Source organism: Sebastes fasciatus, chromosome 22 (assembly GCF_043250625.1).
Source record: "Sebastes fasciatus isolate fSebFas1 chromosome 22, fSebFas1.pri, whole genome shotgun sequence".
NCBI classification, from domain to species: Eukaryota; Metazoa; Chordata; class Actinopteri; order Perciformes; family Sebastidae; genus Sebastes; species Sebastes fasciatus.
In genome coordinates, this window is record NC_133816.1 from 6,267,145 (window position 1) to 6,291,628 (window position 24,484).

A 24,484-nucleotide genomic window follows, 5' to 3' on the forward strand; every position below is an offset into this window, starting at 1 on the left:
GTACTCTACATTCACTCATATATAGCCCCTCGGGGGTTTCACTGAGGTGCTCTTTTATTATTGCAACCAAAAGATCTAAAATCCAGCTTTTTTTTCTTTTTTTTAAAGGCAGTTAGGAGTGCTTGCTTTAATTATTTGCCATGTGAGAATAGAATCTTGAGAGTGAAGAGACGCCTCTTGTTCGACGTGTCCCCCTTGCGATTATCTGTCATTTTGAAATGTGGTTAAAGCCATTTTTTCCTTTGGTATTTTAAATTGGTAGAACTGTTGCAAAACTATGTTGCGGTTCCAAAGCTTTAAACAGTCGGTGTAGTGTCTGGGCTGCGCAGGGCTGTTATTTCTAATCTCATTTATCATCTTTCAGCAATGATACAATCATATATTGTGTATAAAGCAGCTGTTGTTTTGTATCTATCTATGCGATGTGTTGTGCGTGTTCTAGCAGGTCTGGAGTGTATCCAGTGTCCATAAGGGAGCATGGTCAAGCAGCAGTCTATTTCTATTGCCTTGTTTTCTCTGGCCCCCTGCCAGACACCACTGCAGACAGCATGAGGCCTTATATACTTTCACACACCAGAGGAGGAGAAAAAGGAGGCGGATATATGAACGTGTGAATGTCATGTGATGATAATTTTGATATGCAGAGTCCATTTGGGAGATGTGGTGTGTAAGTTTTGGAGGTCAGAAACGGTGTACGCGAGTGTATAGTATATGTGTTTCTCTTTGTGTGTGTGTGTATAAGAGAGAGAGCAAGGACACAGCATGACTTGGAATCATCCGACAGCACCCGGCCGCTGCCAACACAAACTTGAGCTTGGCTGCTGCTGCGGAGCAATAAGAGCGAGACAGGAAGGCAGTCAGCTCCTTGGCTCCGACCCGGCCTCATTTCACCCTCCCCTCCTCCTCATCCTCACTGCATATTCAGGCCACACTCACACATTACTGTAGATTCATGCGTGCCTATATGTCTTCTGCATGTTAAAATCAAAGCTTCCTTATCGCCCCTTGTGATCTGCAACCTCACACGGATGTTTGTTTCAGAGTACAGTTTGTTTTTTCGCCGGAGGGCAACGATGTTTAATTGGCCCCACCGCCCGCCTCAGTTAATTTCAAAGGGTAGTTGTCACTCACTCGACTGTGAAAGGGAGGGAGCGCAGAAAAAGAGAAGACGAGCGGAGGAGAGGATGAGGTAGTGCTGGACCCTGGGAATGTAAACACAGAAGCTCTACATCAAAGCTTGGCATCCGCCGCTACACATCCACCCCTACTTTTTTTTCCTCCACTTTTGGAAAAATGGGAGTGGAGTTAATTGGCAGCAAGAAGTACATAAAAATAGATTTTTACAAGTTTTTATATCACGTTTATTTGACATACCTTTGGCACATTTCTTTCTCTTTGTCCTTATCTTTGACTCTTACTTCATTTCCCTCCATCTGTGTGACTACCTCCCCCCCTCCCCTCAGTACTGCTTAATTAGATTTCTTCTCATTTCAAGACGTGCCATTTGGAGGGCCCATTCATCTTCTGTGTTTTGTCACAGAGCAGTGACGGGGGCATTTAAAGAGAAGGCTGCAGAAGTTTGGATAATACGGGTTCAACACTTCAAACACATTAGTCTTTTTGACACACTAGTTGTATTTAAGAAGCAGTTGTAGCATTGGAAAATATGGGTTTGGTAGTGTGGTTGAGCGACAGTTGAGCTTCATATATATATACACTGTGCCATACCTACTGCGGCAATGTGCGTAGGCTGAGTAGCTACGCCGTCGGCTAAGCCGCAGATGACATGCACCTCCTCAAAAATGCAACTAGAGATTGTTGAGAGTGAAAACACCTTGAAGCAGGTTGAAAAAAAGGCTTAGTTTTCTCCTCCTTTTCAGTAGCACACATCCAGCAAAGTCATGTCCACTGCAAATGTTCTGGTCACGGCGACCCCCACATACTATCACAGTGAATGAAACCATGTGACCGCCATGGGATAGTCTCATATTCAGTAATGGAACAAGTTGTTGATCATATCACAAAGTCAAAGCAAGAACGTAAACACAGTTACTGTGGGGAATCTGATTAAAGCATGATATGTCCTGATCATGTGTGATGTATTCATCTAGCTTTGCAGTGGTGCATCAGCGGGAGAAATCAAACACGGAACTATAAATCAGAACCTATGTATGTTTCTACGGCGTGACTCAAATTAAGTCCAACTCTTCTCAGTCCTTAAAGGGATAGTTTGGGTGTTTTGAAGTGGGGTTGTATGAAGTACTTCTCCATAGTCAGTGTATTACCTACAGTAGATGACGGTCGGGACGTACCCAGTTTGGAGAAGCAGACAGGAGTAACCGCACGGAACCAAAGCAGTGTGCTGCTGTGGAAGCGGGCCGGCAGCAAAACATATTTCAGCCACCTAAAAGAAAGGCCCACTTAAAAAAAAATCAATATCCCTTAAAGTATAACGCTATATATAGGCTAAAGTGCGCCCGACCCGCCTCCAAGTGGGTTGCGGTGACGTCTCGGCAGCAGCTCTGTGTGTGGTTTGAAGTTTCGTTTTTCTCCTGCGTCCCTGTTTGTACTTTCAGATATCTGCTTTATTTTACAGTTTCGCTTTCAGCTGCATAGGAATTGTGCTAAGTTGCTGCTAAACCCAACATTTTCTAACTTTGCTGCTTCATAATAAAAGCTTTTAAATGTAGATTTTAACAGGACTTTTATTGTGAAGAATTTATAGGAAATGAAATGTGTTTATCACTGAGTTAGTGGAGCTCTGTTAGCGGCTATTCTTTAATGAAAACAAGTCTATTAATACTGCAGGGAGGAAGAGTACAAGCAGCAAAACTAACAGGGGACTTTTATTGTGAAGAATATAGGAAATGAAAACCATTTTACAGCTGCTCCTTTGACCCCTAGTCACAGCCATGGTTACGCACACCTTCAAGTAGGGTAGCCCTGTTGTAATGGAGAAGCAAATCCATGCCGTGCTGGGCTAATGTGCCAAGCCAGCCTCTGTTATGTACACATTTATACCATTGTTAATTAAAACAATACTGAAAAATAAACTCTTCCTTGGATTTATAAAATAAAAAATACAGTCCACGTCAAGTTAAAGCAGTAGTCAGCTGGTCTCAGTCGTCTGGGTTTCTTTATTCGTGCTGGAGCTTGGATGAAGGGTGCACTGTCGGTTAAAAACAAGCATATCCCTTACTTCACTTTCCACTCAGTTCAAACACATTTCCACACATACAAATATATTCAAACGCCCCCCCCCCCCCCCGTCTCTCATAATGTACAGCACTCAATCCCTGTGGACTGGTCTGGCCTCAGCCCTCTTTCCTCTGCATTCCACCAACAGCTGAACAGGCCCCGCTAATCACATCGGGGCTATTTTTGCTTCTGCCCCCTCGTATCGTTCACAACAACTTAAGCGCTGCACTGAAACAATCCTCCGGGCTGTTAATGTGCCACATGTCTGCGGTGGAAAAGAAACATTTGAGATCAGTCTTAGGTAATGAATACTAGTAGTCGACTAAAAGCAGATGGGAGAGTAGAGATTCCTTACACGGTAAAAGTGAGTTAAAGTAATAACAGTATTCACCCTCTTGTCTGAAGTCCCTTGATGTAGCCGTAACTCTAGGATTTGAAGTGATATGAAAGTCTGTCTTCAGCTAGAGGAGCACCCCCCCCAAACCCCTCCACCCGTTCACTTCCACTGTGTTATCCTTCCCCTGACACACAATGCTCGCACAAATTGGCAAGCCTGCAAAAGGCGGCTTTTTCCTCCTCTTCCAAGTGGAACTAATAACCTCACACAGTAAATTCCCCAGCTGGTACCTTAAGGACCAACACCAATAATTACATAAATGTTCGGATGTTAGCATATGCCTGACAGTCATTTTCCAGGTATGGCTTTGTGTCGGTATTGCATTCCTCGAGTCGAGCACCCCGGGATACAGTTTAGCTGGTGGGTTGAGCTAATGATGTGTTCTTTCTCCCAGGCTCTTGTTTCTTTACTTGGCACTCCTCAATGATTGGATCATTCACAGAAGAATTATGTGTTGCAGCTATTGTGAAGGTGCTGGGATTTTTTAACCTTTGAGTCGCTGTGACTATGGTTGCTTTAGATGTTGTCTCTCTGGGAAGTTATAGAGCTTAAAGTGAGATTGTTTGGATAAAAAAAAAAGCTATTTAGGTTTTGCTTTTAGCAATTTTAAAGGTGCACTAATATTTTTTTTGTCAACAATGGATCAAATGTTTTCCCTTATTTTACGGATCTTGTTAATCAACAACTCATGTAGTATAAAGAATAACTTAATTGGGACAACAATGCGTTTTATAGCTTGTTAGGTGGGGTCTAAGGATGTTACGAGGACTGTACCAAGTAGATGCCAAAATTCGGGAAACGTGACGATACTCGTTTTTCTGCAGGACCACAGGTACCATCAAGTATATACGTGTTTGGGACTATTTTCTCCCTGATAATGCTACATTGCAAACAACAGATCTGTGCAGGACTGTGCTGCTAACCGGCTCCTAAAAGCCAACTAGTTAACTACTCATCCTGCCGATTTCAACACGGGAGGTGCCATTGATTTACGATGCATTCAGTAAAAACGAGTAAGAATTTCACTGGTATTGGTATATCGACTACTATATTTCTGGTATTGTGACCTCCCTCGTGGGGTCCCGACCCACACACAGGTAGGGAAGCAGTATATCAGAGGATGTCGTATTTAAGTTCACCTGGAGCCTCCAGTGAACATTTCCTCTTTGCAGCTACGTCTATGTTTGCACGTTGAGTGTAATTCACAGAGGCAGGATCAGTCTTTTTCCATGTTCGGTCATGGACTCGCCTTTGATTCCTTCTGAAAGGCGTCAAGAGTCTCAGACACTTCCATCTGATGTTTGCCAGAAACATCATGTCAGGTCACATCCAGAGGAGAAACACACACCTTTTGACGTTTTCTGACGTTAATCACAGGCGATTAATCATCTCCCTGAGCGTTCCTCTACCTTTGATGTGTAGGTTCCCCCCCGGAGGCCCACACAGACACATTATCTAAAATCACCTTGAACGTTGTAAACCTGTCAGCTGAATTTTTTTTGGGATTCTTTGCCTCAACCCGTCTCTGTTGGAACTTTTTTTTTTTTTAATAAACCCTGCTACGCTTTATCTCAGCGACGTCAGCATTTTTCTGTTTATCAATTTTTTTCTCATAATACAATCAGATTTTCATGGCTTATCTTGTTGGAAAACACTCCCCGCCTTATTGCAGCTCACTAATTGATGGTCTTTTAGACCATTATAGCTGTCATGTTGTGTTATTTCTGAAATGTGGAAGAAATAAACAATTTGTTTCTGTGTACTACAGGGACTTGTCCAACAACAGCATCGGCTGTCTCAACGTGGACATCTTCAAGGGCCTCACCAATCTGATCAGACTGTAAGTCATTAGTATTTTTTATGAATACATGAAGTGTGTGCTATAACAGATATGTATATAATCATGTGCTTGTAATAGACTGGGATAAATAAGTGTTTTTTTTTCTCTCCAGAAACCTTTCAGGGAACATTTTCTCTTCATTGTCTCAGGGGACGTTTGACAGCTTGGCGTCTCTGAAGTCATTGTAAGTGTTATAAGAAGCATGTTGCTGTGCTGAAATAACATGCAAGCATCATTGATGTCTGTATGAAAACGACTGCAATCTAAAGTGTTTTAACAAATGTTGTTTAAAGGGTCATTGTGTAGCATTTCAAGGGATCTATGGCAGAAAAGGAATATAATAATATAATATAAAAACAATGTTTTCATTAGTGCATAATCACCTGAAACTGTGGCGTTGCACATAGGTGCAGATCCTCTTCACAGAGTCTGCCATGTTGCACCGCCATGTTTCTACAGTAGCCCAGAGCAGACAAACCAAACACTGGCTCTAGAGAGAGCCTTTCATGTTGGTGGGAAACCGCTGGTCTGAAAAGTGAGGCCATTGCGGATGTGCTTTAAACTTGCATTCTTTCTAACAGCCAGCAGGGGGCGACTCCTCTGGTTGCAAAAAGAAGTCTGATTGTATAAAAAGTCTATGAGAAAATGAGCCTACTTCTCACTTGATTTATTACCTCAGTAAACATTATAAACATGAGTTTATGGTCTCAATCGCTAGTTTCAAGTCTTCTACAATACAGCATGATGTTCATTTAGTAAATTATGATCCCATTTAGAGTCAAATAGACAAGAAAGTAAAGCAGGGGATGCTTCAGGGCGTGGCTACCTTGTGATTGACAGGTCGACAGTGACAGCCGAAAACCAAGATGGCGTCGGCCATAATGCCGAACTCAAGGTTTCAAAACGGCAGTCCACAAACCGTTGGGTGATGTCACGGTGAATACATTCACTTCTTATATACAGTCTATAGTTTTTATGTTACCTGAAGGACACAGTAGTTCTCTGACATGCTTGTGAAACTGCGGTAACTTGAGCTGCAGACTGAAAAACTGTGGTCTTGCAAAGAGAGGAGTGAGCAGAGGGGTATTCAGTTGGTTGCAATCTGCAACCACAGCGCTAGATGCCGGCAAATCCTACACAGTCCCTTTAAGTCATAAAATACGGCGGCAAAATCTGGGTTTTCCATCCTGCAAAAATGGCTGTTTGTCACTTAACTTGATATTTGGTGGTTCTCCACCACTCAACATGCCTGCTATGCCTGTTTCTGTACACGTATGTGTTTTCTATACATCCACAGGGAGTTTCAGACGCCTTTCCTGCTGTGTGACTGCAACCTGCTGTGGCTGCTGCGTTGGATCAAAGAGAGGAACATCGCGGTCAAGAACACCAAGTGCTCCTTCCCCCAGTCTCTCCAGGGCCAGCTCATTACCTCCATCAGGCCAGAGCTCCTCACCTGCGGTAGGGACACACACACACACACACACACACATCTGAACTACACAGGCATTTGCACACATAAGTATATAGATTTGACACAGCAGAAAGATGTCAGTAAAATAGTAGTAGTTTTAACAATCTGAAACTGAGCCATTTGTCATTTCAGTGACACTGTGTGATGTGTCATTTGTCCAGTCCCAGACATTTTGAGAGGTTGAAATAAGTCACGTTGAGTTGTGACACAGATTGGGGTGTCAAAATGGTGCGCTGTCTCTTTAATTCTTCTATTTTGGTATCAGTGAGGCTGCTGGTGTTTGGGGAACAGGGGCTTGTGCAATGACACGGGAGATAAGGAAAGGGCTTGTTTGTACTTGCTCACGTCTTATCAGTTTGGCACTCATCACAGTGAGGGATTATGAAATACATGGCACAGATCTAGCAGGAGCCGTGGCCTGACATGAATGAGAAATTACCCAGAATTCAAAGCAGTGTTTTAGTTTCCCCTTGTGTCCAGAAAGTGCCAAAAGTGAAACAAATACGGTAGTATGTTCAGAGAAAATGGAATTAAAAATGATTGGTGACAAATATGAACTAAGTAATAATATTTCTACAGTGTGAAATGACAACCTGAATCCCTTTCTAACTTTCTCCAGATGCTCCACTGGAGCTGCCCTCCTTCCAGCTGACTCCGTCCCAGCGTCAGGTCGTCTTCCAGGGGGACAGGCTGCCGTTCCAGTGTCAGGCCTCCTTCGTGGCCGAGGACATGCAGGTGCTGTGGTACCAGAACGGCCGCATGGTGCAGTCCGACGCCGCCCAAGGCATCGTCATTGAAAAGCACATGGTGCAGAACTGCTCTCTCATTGCTAGGTACGGCCCTGTACATTCATGTTTATGCTAACTGAAGGTGGCGAGTCTGTCATCATTGGCATTATATGAGGAATATATTCACCGTCAGGCTGGTTGTTGTGTTCAGCTGTCTGAAATTTCTCCTTCATGTCTCCCATCAGCGCCTTGACCATCTCAAACATTCAGCCTGGTTTTACTGGGAACTGGGAGTGCCGGGTCAGGACGAGCAGGGGCAACACCACCAGGACCGTCCACATTGTGGTGTTGGAGAGTTCTGCTGAGTACTGCGCTCCTGAACGCGTCTCCAACAACAAGGGGGAGTTCAAGTGAGTGCAGACGCAGAGCCACTCACTTATACCAGTCGCCTTACGTATCAAGTCATTTATTTTATTTTACTTGCGTTCACATAACTTATAAAATCCAGGTAATGAAAAAATGAGAAATGTGACAGGAGAGGGTGTTTCCGTCTTGTTTGGCTGTTTTTATCTGTTTGAGTATTTAGCTTTATCTTTGTAAGGTGTCCTTGGCTGTCCTGAAAGCCCCCACCAAATAAAATGTATTATTATTTTTATTGTTAAGAAGCCACAGGCTTATACAACAGACCTCCCCTCAACATAAGGAGTTAAACAAACAATAACAAGAAAGAAAAAAACTAAACCTAAGCTAACATAATTTAGAAAAATACAACAAAAAATAAATGACAGCAAAAAGCATTTTTTTTTTTTTTTACATTTGATGTAATTTAGAGAGCTGTGTTTCACCCGGTTCCACTACTAAAAGCTGGTTATTTTTGGATTAAAATTGCACTTTGGGCATTATAGAAGTTTGTTTTTTCATAAATAATAATGCAGGTTTTTAATTTGTTCATCTTACCTTGTAATTTGTCACATTTAATACTTAAATGTATACATAGATCCACTCACACAGTGAGTGAATATATATATATTTGAAGTGTTACATGTACAGCATGCTGTCATGTCAAGCACTTTGGCTCCCCCTTGTGGCCAAACAAATAAATTACTTAAAGGCTTTAGCCATAATTGTTTCATGACTCTGTTGCTGTTGGTGTTTACAAAATAAGGACGCTGCATGTATCAGTTAATGAGGAATGGAAACAGCAGGACTGTGGTTTATTCTGCTCTTTTTATTCCAGGTGGCCGCGCACCCTGGCGGGGATCAGAGCCTACCTCCCCTGCAACAGACTGCCGTCGAGCGCGGGCACCTACTCGGGCAGCTCGGCCGATGAGCAGCGGGCGTGGCGCTATTGTGATCGCAAGGGGCTGTGGACGGAGGAGGACTACTCCCACTGCCAGTTCCAGAAAGATGTCACAAGATTTCTATACGTCATCAACCAGGTCTGGTCAATGAGACTCTTTCACTGCCTTTTCTTTCTCAATGTTTCAATATTAGTTCATCCTGCTTGTCCCTCTTTGCTTGGACCATTTCAAGTCAGACACAGACTAACTGTCTCTCCCTGTATCTCTCTGCTAGATGCCTCTGAACGAGAGCAACGTGGTGGCCAGGGCTCGACGCCTGCTGGTCTACACGATCGACGCCGCCAACTTCTCAGACAAGATGGACATCATCTTTGTGGCCGAGATGATCGAGAAGTTCGGCAAGTTTGTCGAGAAGTTCAAAGATGTAAGTGTGTCTGTGAGATTTTTTCGAGCTCACGTGCGTTACCTCTTTCAAGGACAAATAGATTAATGCTCAACAGCTGCTTGTTGTCATGTTGTTTAATGAGAAAGGATGTCTTGTCACGACTTTCGGCACAGCTGTAGGCCAACAAAAAGAAAAGTTTTGAAAGTTAAGGAGCTCCTAGCATGTTGTAACTGCTGTAGGCAAGGAGCACTATAGTTTTAAAGTATATTAAAAGTTTAGTTTAGTTGCCTTTTAGCTATGAGTCGCCCTCAAGCATGTGTTGAGTGCTGTTTGATACAAACAAAATGCTGGTTGAACATATTCACGTCCATTGAAGTAATTTAGAATTAAACCGTTGAGCTGCTGCTACATCTAGTGAGTCAATGTTTTTGGGACTCAGAAGTTTTCCTAGCTGTTGAATGCATCTATGTGTGTATTATTCACTCATTCAACATGTTTCTTGTCTCCCAGCTGGGTGAGGTGATGGTAAGCATGGCCAGTAACCTGATGCTGGCCGACGAGAGGGTGCTCTGGATGGCTCAGCGTGAAGCCATGGCCTGCTCCCGCATCATCGCCTGCCTCCAGAAGATTGCCATCTACCGTCTGGCCACAGCACAAGTCTACTCCCTGGTTAGTCCCGTGAACAACACGACAAGTTTTTTGGCGGTGCAGCGCTCTGACGGTTTAGTATTTTCCTTACCTTGACAGGAACATGCCACACACAAAGGCCCCAGCCGGCCGGTGCTACCGTGCAGTGATTAGCTACTATCATTGTACAACTTGAATAAGAACTCACACCATCTGCCTTTAGCTATAGATTTGTGATGGTGTGTGTGTTAAAGGTACAACATGTAATAGTTGTCAGTTGCTGTTTGTAAACACAAGGCATTCAAAGCTGGCGATGTCTTGGCTCAACGAGCGAGGGAGAGAGATCAGCGATGGTCGAGGGAGCTAAAGAGTGAATGAAGAGAGGGAGCGTCGTTAGTGAGAACAAATCACTGAATCAGAGAAATAACGCATTATTTTCTGATTGTTACATTTTAAATCACAAATGAAGAACACCACAACTCCACACAACCCTTGGGAAGGTACCACGTTGCCGGATTTTGAATGGATGCAGCCAAAGGGCAGGCTTCTGTCTGCTGTGGCTCAGTGCTGCTCTCGGACAAACTTAGACTGATATACAGAGAGGCAGTGGGAACACTGTATGGAGCACATGCACATTAGAACACACAACCCGTTCTCATCCCTGAAAAAGGCCCGCGGAGGCTTTGTATCTGACAGAGCTGAAGGGGGACTTGTGCCCATCAATGTATAATGCTTGTGTCTCGGTATAAGACGTCGAGGGACGTGACAAAGCGGCGGTATTTGATGACCTGAACGGGCTGCACCCCCACGAGGCTGTTTGCTGATGTCCAGAAATGTGCCGAACATAGCAAAATAAAAACAAAAGAGAAAATACAGGCAGAGGGCAGAGTCTTGCAGAAACAGACACCACCACACACCTCTAGTGGGTCATAAGTGATTGGTTGAGAGGGATTAAGAAAATTCTTGCATATTATACCTTTTAACGTCATGCCGCTCTGCACCATCCAGACAACAATATGATATATGCACCTACATTAAGCAAACAGCAGGTGCGCTTGGAGACGCCGACACAGTCCGTGCGCCAAAGGCCTACTACAAAATGTTGTTTTAAAATGAATTGATTCAAAGTCCTCTATTCCCGTTGACCTTCCAGACATCCCCCAACATAGCACTGGAGGCTCATGTTGTCCGGGCCAACGACTGGAACGGCATGACCTGCATGCTGTTCCAGAGGCCCAGCCCCGAGCGCACACCCGGACAGGACCGCCAACTCACCTTCAAATGCAACACGACCAGCTCCTTCTCCAGCATCCTTCACAAGGTCGGCTCCTTTCAGAGATAATTACAGTTTGTCAGCAGGTTGTTTTGGTGCAGGTTTTATCGTGGGGTTTTGTTTCAATTGCAGCAAGCACATAAAATGAAATTCTCAAATACTAAACATAAACACTGTAATGGTAGGCTGTCCCTCTGAAGAAACATCTGAAATGGTTATAGTTTTCCTTGATTGTATCTTTTTGTCTCTATAGAACACCATTGTGGAGGCTTCCCTGCAGCTTCCTCAGTCTCTCTTCACCCAGGCTGCGATCCCCGGGCAGGCAGAGGACACGGTCTACAAGCTCCATTTACTGGGCCTCCGCAATGGCAAGTTTTTCCCCTCCACCAGCAACTCCTCCCAACTGGCTGATAGTGGCAAGAGGAGGAGTGTTGCCACCCCTGTCATCATGGCCAAGATAGGTGAGTCATGATGTTTAGCTATAGTCGTAAGTGTTTAATATGTTTGAGAGGAGAAACCTGAAAATATTCAGACACATAACATACAATATGTCTCTGTTCTCTATCAGACGGCATGTCCCTGCGTGTCCTGAGGACGCCCGTTAACATCACATTGCGGCGGTTCGCCCGCGGCTCAGACGCCGTGTCCGCCAGCTGGAACTTCAGCCTGGTGGGAGGCAACGGAGGATGGCAGAGCGAGGGCTGCCGCATTCTGGGCCACCACGATAACTTCACCACCATATCCTGCAACTCTCTCGGCAACTATGGCCTGCTGATGGTAGGCTGGGTTATGTCTTATGTTCTTTGTATGACAAAGGCAAATTTGTTTTTGTTTTTTCCAGTGATTAGCATCAGTAAAGATGGCCTATTTTGTGAATTTTGTAATGCACAGCCATTGTCATTGGCACTTTGTAGTTGTCTATAAGCAGTACCTCGTCTGTCTTGCAGGACCTCAGCAGTGTGGAGTATTTCTCTCCGAGCATCCAGCCTCTGCACCCAGTCATCTACGCCACTACTATCATAATACTCATCTGCCTGCTCACCATTATCATCAGCTACATCTACCATCACAGGTAATTACTTTGATTTAATTGTTTTTAATTGATTCTTTAATTTATTTAACTTTCATTTACGTTTTCCTGGGAAAAATGCATTTACTACTCTGTTATTCTTTGGCCATCATATTCACGTTATTGTAAAAATATCTTTAGAAACCAATAGTCATCCTCGAAGTTATTGAGAATATTGGGATAAAGACAAAACTGCCACGGTGCAGATCAGTGTCAAATGCTTCCTCAACAGACTTTTCTTCCGTTTTAATTCTGTGATGTGTTGTTTCTGTGACTTCAGGTCCGTCCGCGTGAGCCGCAAGTTTTGGCACATGCTGGTCAACCTCTGCTTCCACATCTCCCTCACCTGCGGGGTCTTTGTCGGTGGCATAAATCAAACTAGATACGCGAGCGTGTGCCAAGCGGTGAGTATACACCACCAGTACACCCGCTGTGATTCCCTCCAATCTTAAGTAGTCAGCAGTCAAAAATGAACAAATGTTTCGGATCTTTTCAAGGAAAAAAAAAAAAAGTTGGGAAGAATTGCCTTTGGCTAAATTCACTTCGCTCATAAAAAACTTGTGGAAACACAGTAAAAGATGCATAGAAAGATTGTTTCCATGGCTGGGGGCGATGCTGCGCCTCCCCTCGTGGTGTGTTGTACCGAGACGCATTACTTATTCATTTTTCATTGCACAAAGTACCTGGATGAAAGATTCTGGCAGAGAACTTTTTGTTTATTTATTTAATCCCCTCTGGCATAAAGATGTATCTCACAGGGTGATTTTTCAACTCAAGCTGATGATGACACACTCAATTCCAAAATTGCTCAAGGGTCATCATGATGCCATTTAAAATACTCTCATGCACCGCATTCCATCACTTTTATTGGTGAATTTTAACAACAGGTGCATTCTATCATTCTGACATCGGAGATTGATTTCTTTTGCTTTATAAAACGTCACGTATCTAATGGTGCATTATCTTCTAGGTGGGCATCTTGCTGCACTATTCAACGCTGGCTACGGCTCTGTGGGTGGGCGTGACCGCACGCAACATTTACAAACAGGTGACGCGCAAGGCAAAGCGCTACGAAGAGCTGGACGAACCTCCGCCACCGCCGCGGCCCATGCTCAGGTACAACACCTCGCTTGAACATCTTACACTTCGCTGCTACATGTTGGTAATGTGCAGGCACTTTTATGTTCACCAAGTGTGCCTTAATGTGGTGCTCAAACACTACCAAGGGGATGAGTACTAGTGTAGTTAATTCCAGCTTGCTGCTATATGTACTTCTCACCTTCTGTATGTGAAGAAGTGAACAAACCAGAGTTAAACTTGTGTTGTGCTGTCTTTTGCTTTGGATCTGCATGAGTGTGCAGTCTGACACAAACTTCTGTACTCATGTGGTCTTTTTAGTGTTGATGTTTGTTGGTGAAACTGCCACATGGTGTCAGTGTAGAGGCCTGGAATACCATTAGACCTCTGTGTGCAGTTTAATGCCCGCTTGGCGCCCTCCAAACAGAAAGACTAAAGCAGATCCACCTCTCTGTGCTTTCTCCGAAAGGTTCTACTTGATCGGCGGAGGGATACCCATCATCGTCTGCGGGATCACCGCGGCAGCTAACATCAAAAACTACGGCAGCCGGACCAACGCGCCATAGTAAGTAGTCCCTCCATAGAAAGCAATTAAAGCTCCCATCCCTCGGCATGTGCTCACGGTAATGCTGTGTCATAATATCTGGACAGCAGCGTTTAAAAGTTCTCATGGGCCTGGATGCTTCTGTTTTACATTCTGTCCTCAGGAGGAGTTGGCTTTAGTTATCGACCGGCCAGGCTGCGTTGCTTTAGTAAATAATGGATATTTTTTATGAGGGAAGGAAAAGTTTATTCCCTGAAGTTCTGATTATGGAGGCCTATTAATGGTATGTGCATCCAAGCAACAAGCAACTGCTGCCAGTTTATAGCGAGCTCCCCCAACTCCCCCCTTCCCGCTTTCTACGGTAGCAGCTGTTTAGATCGAGCAACGTGGCTGGCTAATTGAGAAATCTGGACCCGTATCTGTCTGAAGTCTTTGGAGTTTAATTAATTTCTTGCAAGCAAGACGAATCCAGCCCGTGTTATTAAACGTAATGGGACAGTTACTGTAGGAATAAGACGCAAAAGTTTTTCAAAGAGTCATTGTAAGTTTGTGAGGTAAATAACGACGGTGACAGATTTAAGATGAGGATGTGGTATTGTTTTAATGAGCCCTGTTGGCAGGTTTCCTTCCAGGAGGTACTATATAATATAAGTTATTGACTCATTATCTTACTGTAAATGAAATGTTTTGATTGGTCCTGTCTGTCTCATTCTAGTTGCTGGATGGCCTGGGAGCCCAGTATCGGGGCTTTTTATGGCCCAGTGGGATTCATCATCTTTGTGGACTGCATGTACTTCCTCAGCATCCTGCTCCAGCTGCGCCGCCACCCCGAACGCCGTTACGAGCTCAAGGAGCCGACCGAAGAGCAGCAGCATCTGGCTCCAGCCAACACGGAGGCCGGGCCAGATGCTCCCAGCAGCCTCTGCCACCCTCTCACCCTCCAGCTCCAGCCTCACGAGGCGTCGTCCTCCACGGCGTCCGCTCCCCACGCCGTGCCCCTGGCGACCCTGGAGAACGAGCACACCTTCGCCGCTCAGCTGATGGGCGCGGCGGGGGCGTTAGGGCTCTACGCGGCCCTCTGGGTGTTCGGGGCCATGGCGGTATCGCAGGACCACCCCTACGACTTAGCTTTCACCTGCCTGTTTGGCGTGGCCGCGCTGGCGCTGGGGGCGTTCATGGTGGCACATCACTGCGTCAACAGACAGGATATGAGGCGCTACTGGTCCCAGGCCTGTTGCTCCGGGAGACGAGCCTACTCCGCACAGGAGGACGTCCTCCTGCCTCAGCCGGGCGTGGCGATGACATCCACAGCCGGATCTGCGAGCAAGGCGGACGGGGAGTCGACAAAGTGCGGCCACAGCAGCGCAGAATCTTCTTACACAAATAAGAGCGCCCCAAGCATGCGCAACTCCGCCCACGGCAGCAAGCTGACCAATCTGCACGCGGAGGCAGCTCAGTGCAAGTCCGCCTCGGCGCCGGCGACCACCAATGGCGCGGCTGTTTTGGACAACAGCCTGACGGAACATTCGATAGACAACGAAATTAAAATGCACGTAGCGCCGGTGGAGGTGCAGTTTCGCCCGATGAACAACATCAACAACCCGGCGGCCGTCCCTAACGGACACGCAAGCAGGCATCACAAAAACAGAGCGCGGGCGCACAGGGCCAGTCGGCTAACTGTGCTGCGAGAGTACGCCTACGACGTGCCCACCAGCGTGGAGGGCAGCGTGCAGAGCGCCGCCCACCGGCGGCACCACCACTACGACGTAGCGGCGCGCAATAGTCGACGGGCGGCCTACATGGCCTACAGGGAGCGGCATCAGAGCCAGCAGCAGCAGGACAGCAGTGACAGCGCGAGCCTGCCGCGCCGCTCCCGCTACGCCGATAAAGGAGGCGAGAGCACCCTGGGGAGCGAGTCGGTGGTAACCGAAGAGGCGGTGACTGCTGCTGGGTCAAGCTCAAGTAAAGACTCCGGTCCTACGGTACAGCAGCAGCCCAGCAGCACAGAACTAGAAAGCCAACCCAAGTCGTACGGACTCAACCTCATCACTCAAAACGGCGGCACACTTAAAGAAAACGGACAGGCGTTGGTGCCTTTAATCAACACAGAGAGCGCAGCCAGTATAAAGACCGGCTTGTGGAAACATGAAACTACTGTGTAGCGACAGTTTCCGTCCCAAAGACTGCATTGATGTGATCTCGCCTTTAAACTGTGAAATGGTTTTTTTCGATCGTACATTTATTTGATGTACAATCAAATCATTACTGCCACTGAACTATCTTTGTAGATATGTTTTTTTGTAAATGGTCTATTTTTATAACGTTTAATCCCAACCTTTTTATGCCATTTTAAGAGTTCTGTACATGAAACTGCAAGGTCTGAAGCTGTGGCCCCCGTGCATACAACACCGTTACCCCGGGGACTTTTTTCTTTCCCATTTTCTAGTTTGCCCCGACAATAATAAAACAAAAAGTTCCTAATTGAAAGTTTTTATTCTTGTGATAACACCCACGATCTCTTCTAGGGTCTCTGTGTAGCCAGTGCAAAGGTGAGTCAGAGCTGTTTTGTTTCTCTCGCTGACAATATATGACAAGCTGGTAATTGGGTTTCTCACTGACCTTCAGGCGGCCTCAGGTTTTCTCTCTCCGCAGCGGAGCAGCACTTTAATTGCAACTCGCTGGTGGCTTTGGGCTCTGTAGGTGTTTTCCCCCACTGCCTGCTGGCAGATTTGATGAGTGCACCGTACATTCTGGGCTCCTGCTGACTTGATGCTCGGGCTATGATTGACAGCTGACTCACAGGGCGGCACGCCACGAGAAGAAAGAATAATGAGAGGAGTGTGGCTTCTTCTTCCTCTTCTTCCACCACCTCCCGTTCTCCGACTCCTCCGCAGCCTACAGCCGAACTGGAGTCCCAACTCAAGCTTGACATCGCTGTTGGGCAGAGAGGCATATAACAGACACAAAGTATGGTTTGACTGGTGAGTATTCTAGAGATGGATTCATATGAATGTATTGTATCTGACATGGTGGTTTGTGTCAACAGTCACGGGGCGTTGAAGTCTGACGAATCACTTCTCTGCATTTGGAAGAAGTATTCAGAAAAGTACCAAATAAAAGTAGCATTTTTATTGAGTTAAAATACTCTCCAATGCTTCGATATTATTAAATAAGGCAATTACTACCCAGTGAAAGTGATATTCATGTCTTCTCACAGCATGCCACTAACTAACCATCTCGACATTTTGAGTGTCGTGCTGCAAAATATTCCCGCAATTTCCCCACATTTAAGAAAAGATCAGTAATCGTCGCCTACTGATCATCCCGGTCGACAGAGAGAGAGAGAGAGATAGCACAGCTCAGTTCCAATTTTTCATTAATGGCATATTAATAAAACACACATTTCACTCAGGCAAAGATATATTGCCTGGCCATCTTGGATGTGACAAATTCTAATAAGACTTTTGAATTATGTAGAGAGAGCAGTTACGCCCTGATTAGTCGGAGCCTCGCTGATTCCCTCGGGGGCAACGAAAGAGTGATCTTCAAATAATTGCCAAGGTTCTTTAGCGCTTGCCATCTGTTATATAAAGTTCATCTAGGTTGTCAAGCGAGGCAGGGGGATGACAATCGGAGGATGTTTGTGTGCCGCGTGTTGAGGGGAGAAAAAGCTCATCAAGGCAAATAAACTGATAGTATCTCTTGCTTTAAGATCACAGGGACACCTTGGGCAGGAATCAATAATAAATTAAGATAAAACAAATTAGATCTTTTCTTAGTCTCATTCAGAAGACTTAGGGGTCAGATCAGACATCCCAGAAATAACACATCAGAGAATCGTATCCAAAGCAGCTGATAAACAAGTCTATTTTCAGATCCAGTGACGATTCCCCTCCGTGACGTCTCTTTTCCACCCAGTTTTTTTTCCCACTTAGTGCGCTCCGTGGAGCATATCTGAGCTCCATTCCTCACCAGGAGGCCCAGGGAACGACCAGCGTCAGACAAGTGATGTGTTGTTTACATTTTCCAATCGCTGCTCCTCGTGGCGCCCGGAGGAAGCATCTGGCTCTGTTGTGGAAACTTGCCACTGGAAATGAAGATTGATACTTTTTGGGAAGTGGAGCCATCTTGACTGTGCTGATTGTATAATTAGGATGGCTCTGGCTGTCCAGGGGGAACCAAAATATTTTTACCCGTAGTGTTGCTAATCACCCCCCCCAAAAAAAAAAAAACTCCGAGGCCTGACATATAGATGAAAGCATTAATTAGCATCCAGGGTTTGTGATGATCGCTGTCAGTGTCAAGCAGCTGTCTGCTGAGATAATTGGTGAATTATGTAGTTTTGGTAACTTTATTTAAATATTTGCAAATGAGGCCACATCAGTATGCAAGATGTGTTTAAGCTAAGGTCAGGGTTTTTGCAAAATGTTTGCATTGAAGCACTTTACACATACAGTCACTTTACAGCAAAACGTTCTTTTTTAAGACAAATGCATGACTGCTAAGCCGAAAGCTGTCGATTGTGCTTCACATCACAGGGATACTCTGAGTGATTATTAATATTAATTGCTATTTTTTTTTTCCATCAGAAATCGTTTCATACTTGCAGAATATTATGTTTGCACATCATTTTCTTCAAAAATATAGCTTACTCACATTGACACCGAAGAAGCCAAAGTCTGTGACTAGTGTCTGCAAATTTGCATTTTTGCGACGCCAACTTAGTTTTTTATGCTGATGATGCTAAATAGGAATAGAAACTTTTCCTGTCTGTGTTTTGTATCTGATTCAAATAAGTGGGAAGCATGGAAATGACTCAAATTGATGGTGAATGCAGATTATTCTAAAGAGAGAAGGGAGTTTTTTTTTTTTTAACTCCACTTTAGTTGGTGTTTTCAGGGGGTGAATTTAAAGTTAATGTGAACTTTGACCTTAGCTTTACTTTGCTGATGGCCACCTCAATGTCAAAGCTGTGTCAGCTTGTAGTCATTTATTCAGTTTAGCCATTGTATTTATTTTTTGTCACTACTGCAGTTGGTCATACTGTGTCCTCCAAGTTCAAGCTCACATTTGACAGTATAGACAGGAATCCAAAATGTTAAAACAAGTTGCAAACGAGGAAGGAGGTATATGAAAAAGCCTTTATAATAGTGACAAAATCGTTAAAGTCAACATGTTTTGATCCACTGTAGGTCTTGTTACACACTGGTCCTTTAATAAAAATCACTTTGTTTATATATATTTCTTCTGTGTTAATCAGCAAAACATTTTTTAATTATATCTCATTTGACAGTCCCATGACTTCTCAATGACAAAACCCAGAAAGAAAGATACAGGACCTATTCCACTCTTTGGTAGCTGTACATTAATGAGTTCTGAGATGGCCTTTCTGACATTTAGTCCAAGATGAATGCTCTACCTTTCAGTCTCATTTCATTCAAACTGATTAAGGTGTCTTGGCAGAAGAGCTGCAAGTGCCATCTTAAATAATCTGCCTGTCAACGGTCGGAGAACGCAACTCCACATCTCATCCTGTCAAATCACCCATGACTGCCAAATCGGCTACAAGTTCCACCTCATAATTGACTCCTCTTCTCGGTAAAAAAATCCCATCTCAACCCGCAGTAGTTTAGGTGAATCGAAGCAAAGGAATTCTTATATAAGCACAGTCTTCTCATTAAACACGGTGCAGAGACCTCGTGCAAATCCAAAATATATCATCATTAAACTTTGGGCACCATCAGAGAGCAGGACAGAAATAGATGCTCATTTGGTGATCTCAAGGGAGAGGGCTCTGCTACTGGTTTGATATCATTATAATCAAGTGTGTGTGTAATGAAATAGTTTTTCCAAAGCGGTTTCAAATGATAATTCCCTCTTTGTATTCAGACAATTTGGACTTTATCCCATGTTAAAATAATATATTCATTTTCCGCATGAGTCAAATCAAAGTTCTCAGCGGACCCACATCAATATGTTGCTGTTTTTAATATTTTAACATCATTATTCTCCAAATTCGTCCTATAATTATCAGGAAAAATGAGGTCCGGTCACTCTCTAATGCCATTTTCTGTTTTTTTCCCCCCACAATGATGACATCAAGCCATCTGCAGAGCGCTCATCCCCATGTGTTGGTGGACCTCTGCTCTCATTAATGCCCTCATACTGCCATCCATCTACCTGTGCCAGTCTGTCGGAGCAGATTTTGGCTTCATCCTTCCGTCCAGGTGCTGTGTGTTATTTATAGCCACCTCGAAAACAGTATCACTCATTGTTCACGGTGACAGTTGCAGACAGTAGACCTCTCGTGCGCGCGCACACACACATCTCGGAAATTGAAGGTTGTCTATTGGAATGCATTTGTCTTGTCTACATGCTGTAGGGCTCATGATGAGGCTTTATGTGGATGGAGGTTTTCAAATATTGAACAAATGTGAAGATTTTTTTCTGACTTATTTGTGTTAAAGAGGCTACCAGAGACTGATATAAATGGATGACATGACGGCTCCCCAAAAGTGAAACCAAAACATCTCAATCGCCCCCTGGTGGCTGGCTGCAGTATAGGTCATAAAGCCCGCCTCCTCCATGTTAGCGGATGGGAGATGGGCCAAAATAAAAAGTCAAAATACACATCCAATAAGTTTTCCCAAAGGTGGTTTCTGTCATTTTAGGTAGGTATCCTTCAAGTGTCGATTCTTCTGATAAGTTTGGTTTTAATTAGTTATTTGATGCTATAAAAAGGGTGAGACGTCATGATTGACAGCTGCTCTCAGTGAAGTAGTCGTGGAGCCAGGGGCTCGGAAATTGTACAAGAGAGGAGATGTAACTTTAACTTTTCCACTGTCAATTTGATCATAAATGTAGTTATAGAGATATTATGGTGAGTAGTTGTTGTGTCTTTCTAGCCAAACAGCTACCGTGGTGCCAACGTAGCAGCTAGGTGGCTCACGCTAGCAAGCTGTGGCCGTGCTCGGCTCGTGATTGGCTCGGGAGGGTGTGTGGGCGGGACCTCGATACCGTGGCTCCAGCCCCCGATCACTACTGCGAAGGCTCCAAATGACGTCAAAATCTCAGACGCGTCGTCCATCTACAGTATATATACAGTCTATGGTTTAATTCATAAGCAATAAAACACCCCCTTGGTGAATTCAATACACTTGGAGGGGTTTGCTGCTAAAGCCTTACTTGGTCTGGTATGACCAGTAGCAAACTTTACATAGATATTGCTGTGTATCACCATGTCGTAGCATTTATTATCAGCATTTCATAAAGTTAAATAGGCTTGCTTTAAGGGCTGAACGAGTTTTATTGCTTAATAATCTTAAACCGGTTTTCAGATTTGATTGAACACTTTGGATAGAAAGATGCTTACAGGGCATAAAGACAATATAGCCTACATCAAACATGAGGCAAACTGCAGTTTATATGCACCTTGAACCTTGACCAACACCTGTCTTGATGAATCACTTGAGTTTCCATTTTATTCTCATAAATCCACGTCAGGTAAGTGGAACGTGTTAGCACCAGGTTCACACTTTCCCTTTTTATCTGCTGCATATGATTCATGTATATTCCAGAAATAAATCTCTCTAAAAATATACCAGCTGAGTAAATGGCCTCGTGATTTGTCTAAAGCTGTCTATTGTGTTTACAGTGAGAGAGAAAAATGCTATCCTTTGTGGTATTCTTGGGAGACAGTTAAACAATCCTTTTGCAAACTCTCTTTCTTTGCTGCCATGAAGCAGATGCGCTATGTCGTTAAAAATGTTTCTAATCTTTAAAATAGCTGACAGTTGTCTTGGCTTGTTAAGAGGAGGTCTGATTTATTCTTTTCATCGTGGGCTTTATTGTCGGCAGTAGTGGGTTTGTTTCATTGTGTTGCTATAGGATTTCTTTCTAGCCTGTATACAGATATACTGTTCTGTCCAACAGCTGATATGTTGTTTATGTTGCCGTTTGCTTGCATATGCAAGATAAAAGGAGAAAAATAGAGTGCACTTGTGCATTGAATGTGTGTGATTTTTTCCAGTGCTGTGTGCATTTTGTCTGCAGACTCCCATTTTATCAGACAGCATCCCAAAGTTTGACTTGGTGCAGAGTTATGTAACTGTCTAACTGTCTTATGGTGAGTTGGGACACTGGAGACTTTATGATGAAAACACTTTTAAAGACCACTGGTGGTCCCTGAGCCACAGTTTGGGAACCACTGCTTCAAATTTTAATGCAGCTTAATTGTGAGCTTGGACTTAATAAATGTGCAGAGTGCAGTTTTGAGATACTAAAGGACGATGATTTGGCAATCAAAAGTGGACAAAAGTAGGCAATGTGGACACCACAGCATTACACCCATTATGAGATTGTTGAACTATGGATATTAATATGTCCACCCCACTTTTCTAGGAAGGATTTCTGTAGATTTTCTTTAGAATTAAATGAATAAAAGTATATCTATCTATCTATATCTACAGTATCTATCTATAACTTGGTGTAGATAGATAGATATAGATAGATAGATAGATAGACAGATAATAACTTTATTGATCCCGAGGGAAATTCAAGTTTACAGCATCACAGTTCCATAGTGCAAAACATGTTAGTAAAAAGGCAGTAAAAAAGTTAGTAATGCAAAGTACAAAAAAATATACCAGATATAAAAATACAAGGAGATGAAGAAAACTGTTAAAAGTGAATATAGTGCAGGGTAACAACTGTGATACAGGACTATTAAAAAAGTGAATATAGTGCAGAAGAGACTATTAAAAAAGAGTATAGTGCAGGGTAACTCCAGTAGCTTAGTCTATGAAAGTGCAGTGTGCATTATTATTATGTGTATTGTCAAACATAGGCTATATAGCCTATTATTAATTCTGATAACATTATTAACTAATCTGCTTTTTATTTATTCCCAGATTAACTAACCTAATCATTTAAAAAGGTTGCTTTTTTTTTTTTTGCTCGACCAAAGCCAAAGGATAGGCTATCAAATTTGCAATCGATTAAAAAAGAGGAGCAATATGCTATTTAAATAGCATATATTATAAATTAAATTACCTGGTAATTTAGTCCCTTTATTCAAAGATTCATAAATCAATTTGTAAACAAATTTATCAATGCCTGTTTTTTATTGTACAATTAGTTATTAATCAATTAAACACATATTTGGCTTTTTTTTCTCCAGACATTTTAAACTATTAATCAATTACCTAAACTGTTAATAAGCCTAGTTGATGAATGGACTAATAGTTTCAGAAAACATCAACCATTGACCAAGATATTGAGACCACACCACAGACATACCATCATCATCATCATCACTCACTCACTCACTTATGCGCGCTCCCGCCATCAACCGTGTGCACGAGCAGCGTTCCAGCTTGTGCTCTCACTGCTGAAACTCTGGAGTTGATGAGCAGCAACTAGTATCAGACCACCAGCCGGTTAACAAGTCCACACCGACGAGCTCCTGCGACTCAAAAAAAGTCCACCTTCTGGAAATAAACTATGGACACAAAGAGAGTGGAGACCATCTCTGGCCGGGTGGATGCTGCTGCTGACTCGTCGCCTGGTAGGACAGTGGTCGCATGTTCTCATATGGCGTTTTATTAGTGTTCTTGCATGAAGAAAACGTCATGCAAAACTCCTAGCATGAAACAATTAATTTAACGTTGCCTTACTTATCGGTCAAAATGTATCTGCTACAGTGTAACTTAAATGTTGTGTCACTAAAGGAAGTACCAATCTTTAATTCGGCTTGAATATAGTTTTGAACAGTTGAAATTTTACGTAAATGGTTGACAGGTGAAGAGCATTACAGCTCATGTCCCTGTTTGTTAGCATGTGTTGAAAGGCAACTTTAAATTGATGTTTTTTTTAATGGAGTTTGGCGTATTTTTATTTTGCATTCCCAAAGTTTAGCTTGCAGGCTCTGCAACATCTTTGGTTTGTTTTGTCACTGCGAGGTAAACTGTATAGTCATGTCTGGACTTTTGCCTTCTCTTGAAAGGAAAATGGTTGGTTGGTGGTCATTAGGAAGGGACACTTTGGCCATTTCTGTCAAAAATCCAACTGTGCAGCAGCAATTTTGTTCTGTTTCTGCTGAATACTTCCACACACTGTGGCATTAACATTTTGTTTTAGTTGGTGAAAGGTTTGTGTTCATCTGCCAATGTGGCCACACACCTTGTATGCAGGAAACCCTTTTGTGATCATCTAATTTGAGTAGCCTATATGGGCACATGGGCATCCTTGGAATAAAAAGAAACCTAATGGATTCAGTAGCACAAATCCTCTCCTGGGTTCCCCCCCACCTCCACAGTCTACTTGGCTGGCATCCAGAATAATGATCACTCAGTTATAGTCCATAGGTTTTCCCTCAGGCTCCTCGCTACCTCTCCCAGAGCCACAAGAGCAGTTAACTGCTCATCATTCCTGGCTCAGGTTAATGTTTGTTTGCACACCTAATTGACTCCTAATTATCCTTTTGTTAAGGATATGAGTCATGCCTTCAGGATTTGAGCTGTTGAGAGGTATATTCCTCTCAAAATTGATAACCGCTTCAGCAAATGTTTTATTCA

The 24,484-nt window shown here is 43.6% G+C and overlaps 2 protein-coding genes across 6 annotated transcripts in view; both read left to right on the forward strand.

Moving 5' to 3' along the window:
* The window catches only part of adgra3 (adhesion G protein-coupled receptor A3), a 148,342-nt gene extending 131,951 nt beyond the window's left edge, over nt 1–16,391 (forward strand). For both annotated transcript variants that reach the window (XM_074622867.1, XM_074622866.1), the window contains 16 exons: nt 5,364–5,435; nt 5,548–5,619; nt 6,733–6,893; nt 7,526–7,739; nt 7,880–8,044; nt 8,872–9,073; nt 9,210–9,359; nt 9,831–9,989; nt 11,101–11,268; nt 11,474–11,681; nt 11,789–11,997; nt 12,168–12,292; nt 12,570–12,693; nt 13,260–13,405; nt 13,836–13,931; nt 14,626–16,391. In XM_074622867.1, coding sequence (XP_074478968.1) covers nt 5,364–5,435; nt 5,548–5,619; nt 6,733–6,893; nt 7,526–7,739; nt 7,880–8,044; nt 8,872–9,073; nt 9,210–9,359; nt 9,831–9,989; nt 11,101–11,268; nt 11,474–11,681; nt 11,789–11,997; nt 12,168–12,292; nt 12,570–12,693; nt 13,260–13,405; nt 13,836–13,931; nt 14,626–16,072 — 3,718 coding nt within the window. In that variant the 3' untranslated portion in view covers nt 16,073–16,391. The remainder of the gene's footprint in view (nt 1–5,363; nt 5,436–5,547; nt 5,620–6,732; nt 6,894–7,525; nt 7,740–7,879; nt 8,045–8,871; nt 9,074–9,209; nt 9,360–9,830; nt 9,990–11,100; nt 11,269–11,473; nt 11,682–11,788; nt 11,998–12,167; nt 12,293–12,569; nt 12,694–13,259; nt 13,406–13,835; nt 13,932–14,625) is intronic.
* A 6,846-nt stretch (nt 16,392–23,237) lies between these two features.
* kcnip4a (potassium voltage-gated channel interacting protein 4a) overlaps nt 23,238–24,484 on the forward strand; it is a 148,208-nt gene continuing 146,961 nt past the window's right edge. For 2 of the 4 annotated variants that reach the window (XM_074624427.1, XM_074624426.1), the window contains exon 1: nt 23,243–23,475. Coding sequence is in view for 3 of the 4 variants with exons in the window: in XM_074624426.1 (XP_074480527.1) it covers nt 23,412–23,475 (64 nt within the window). In the remaining variant the exon portion in view is untranslated. Of the gene's footprint in view, nt 23,476–24,484 lie in introns of all 4 variants that reach the window. The other 2 variants (XM_074624424.1, XM_074624432.1) reach the window with 2 other exon arrangements.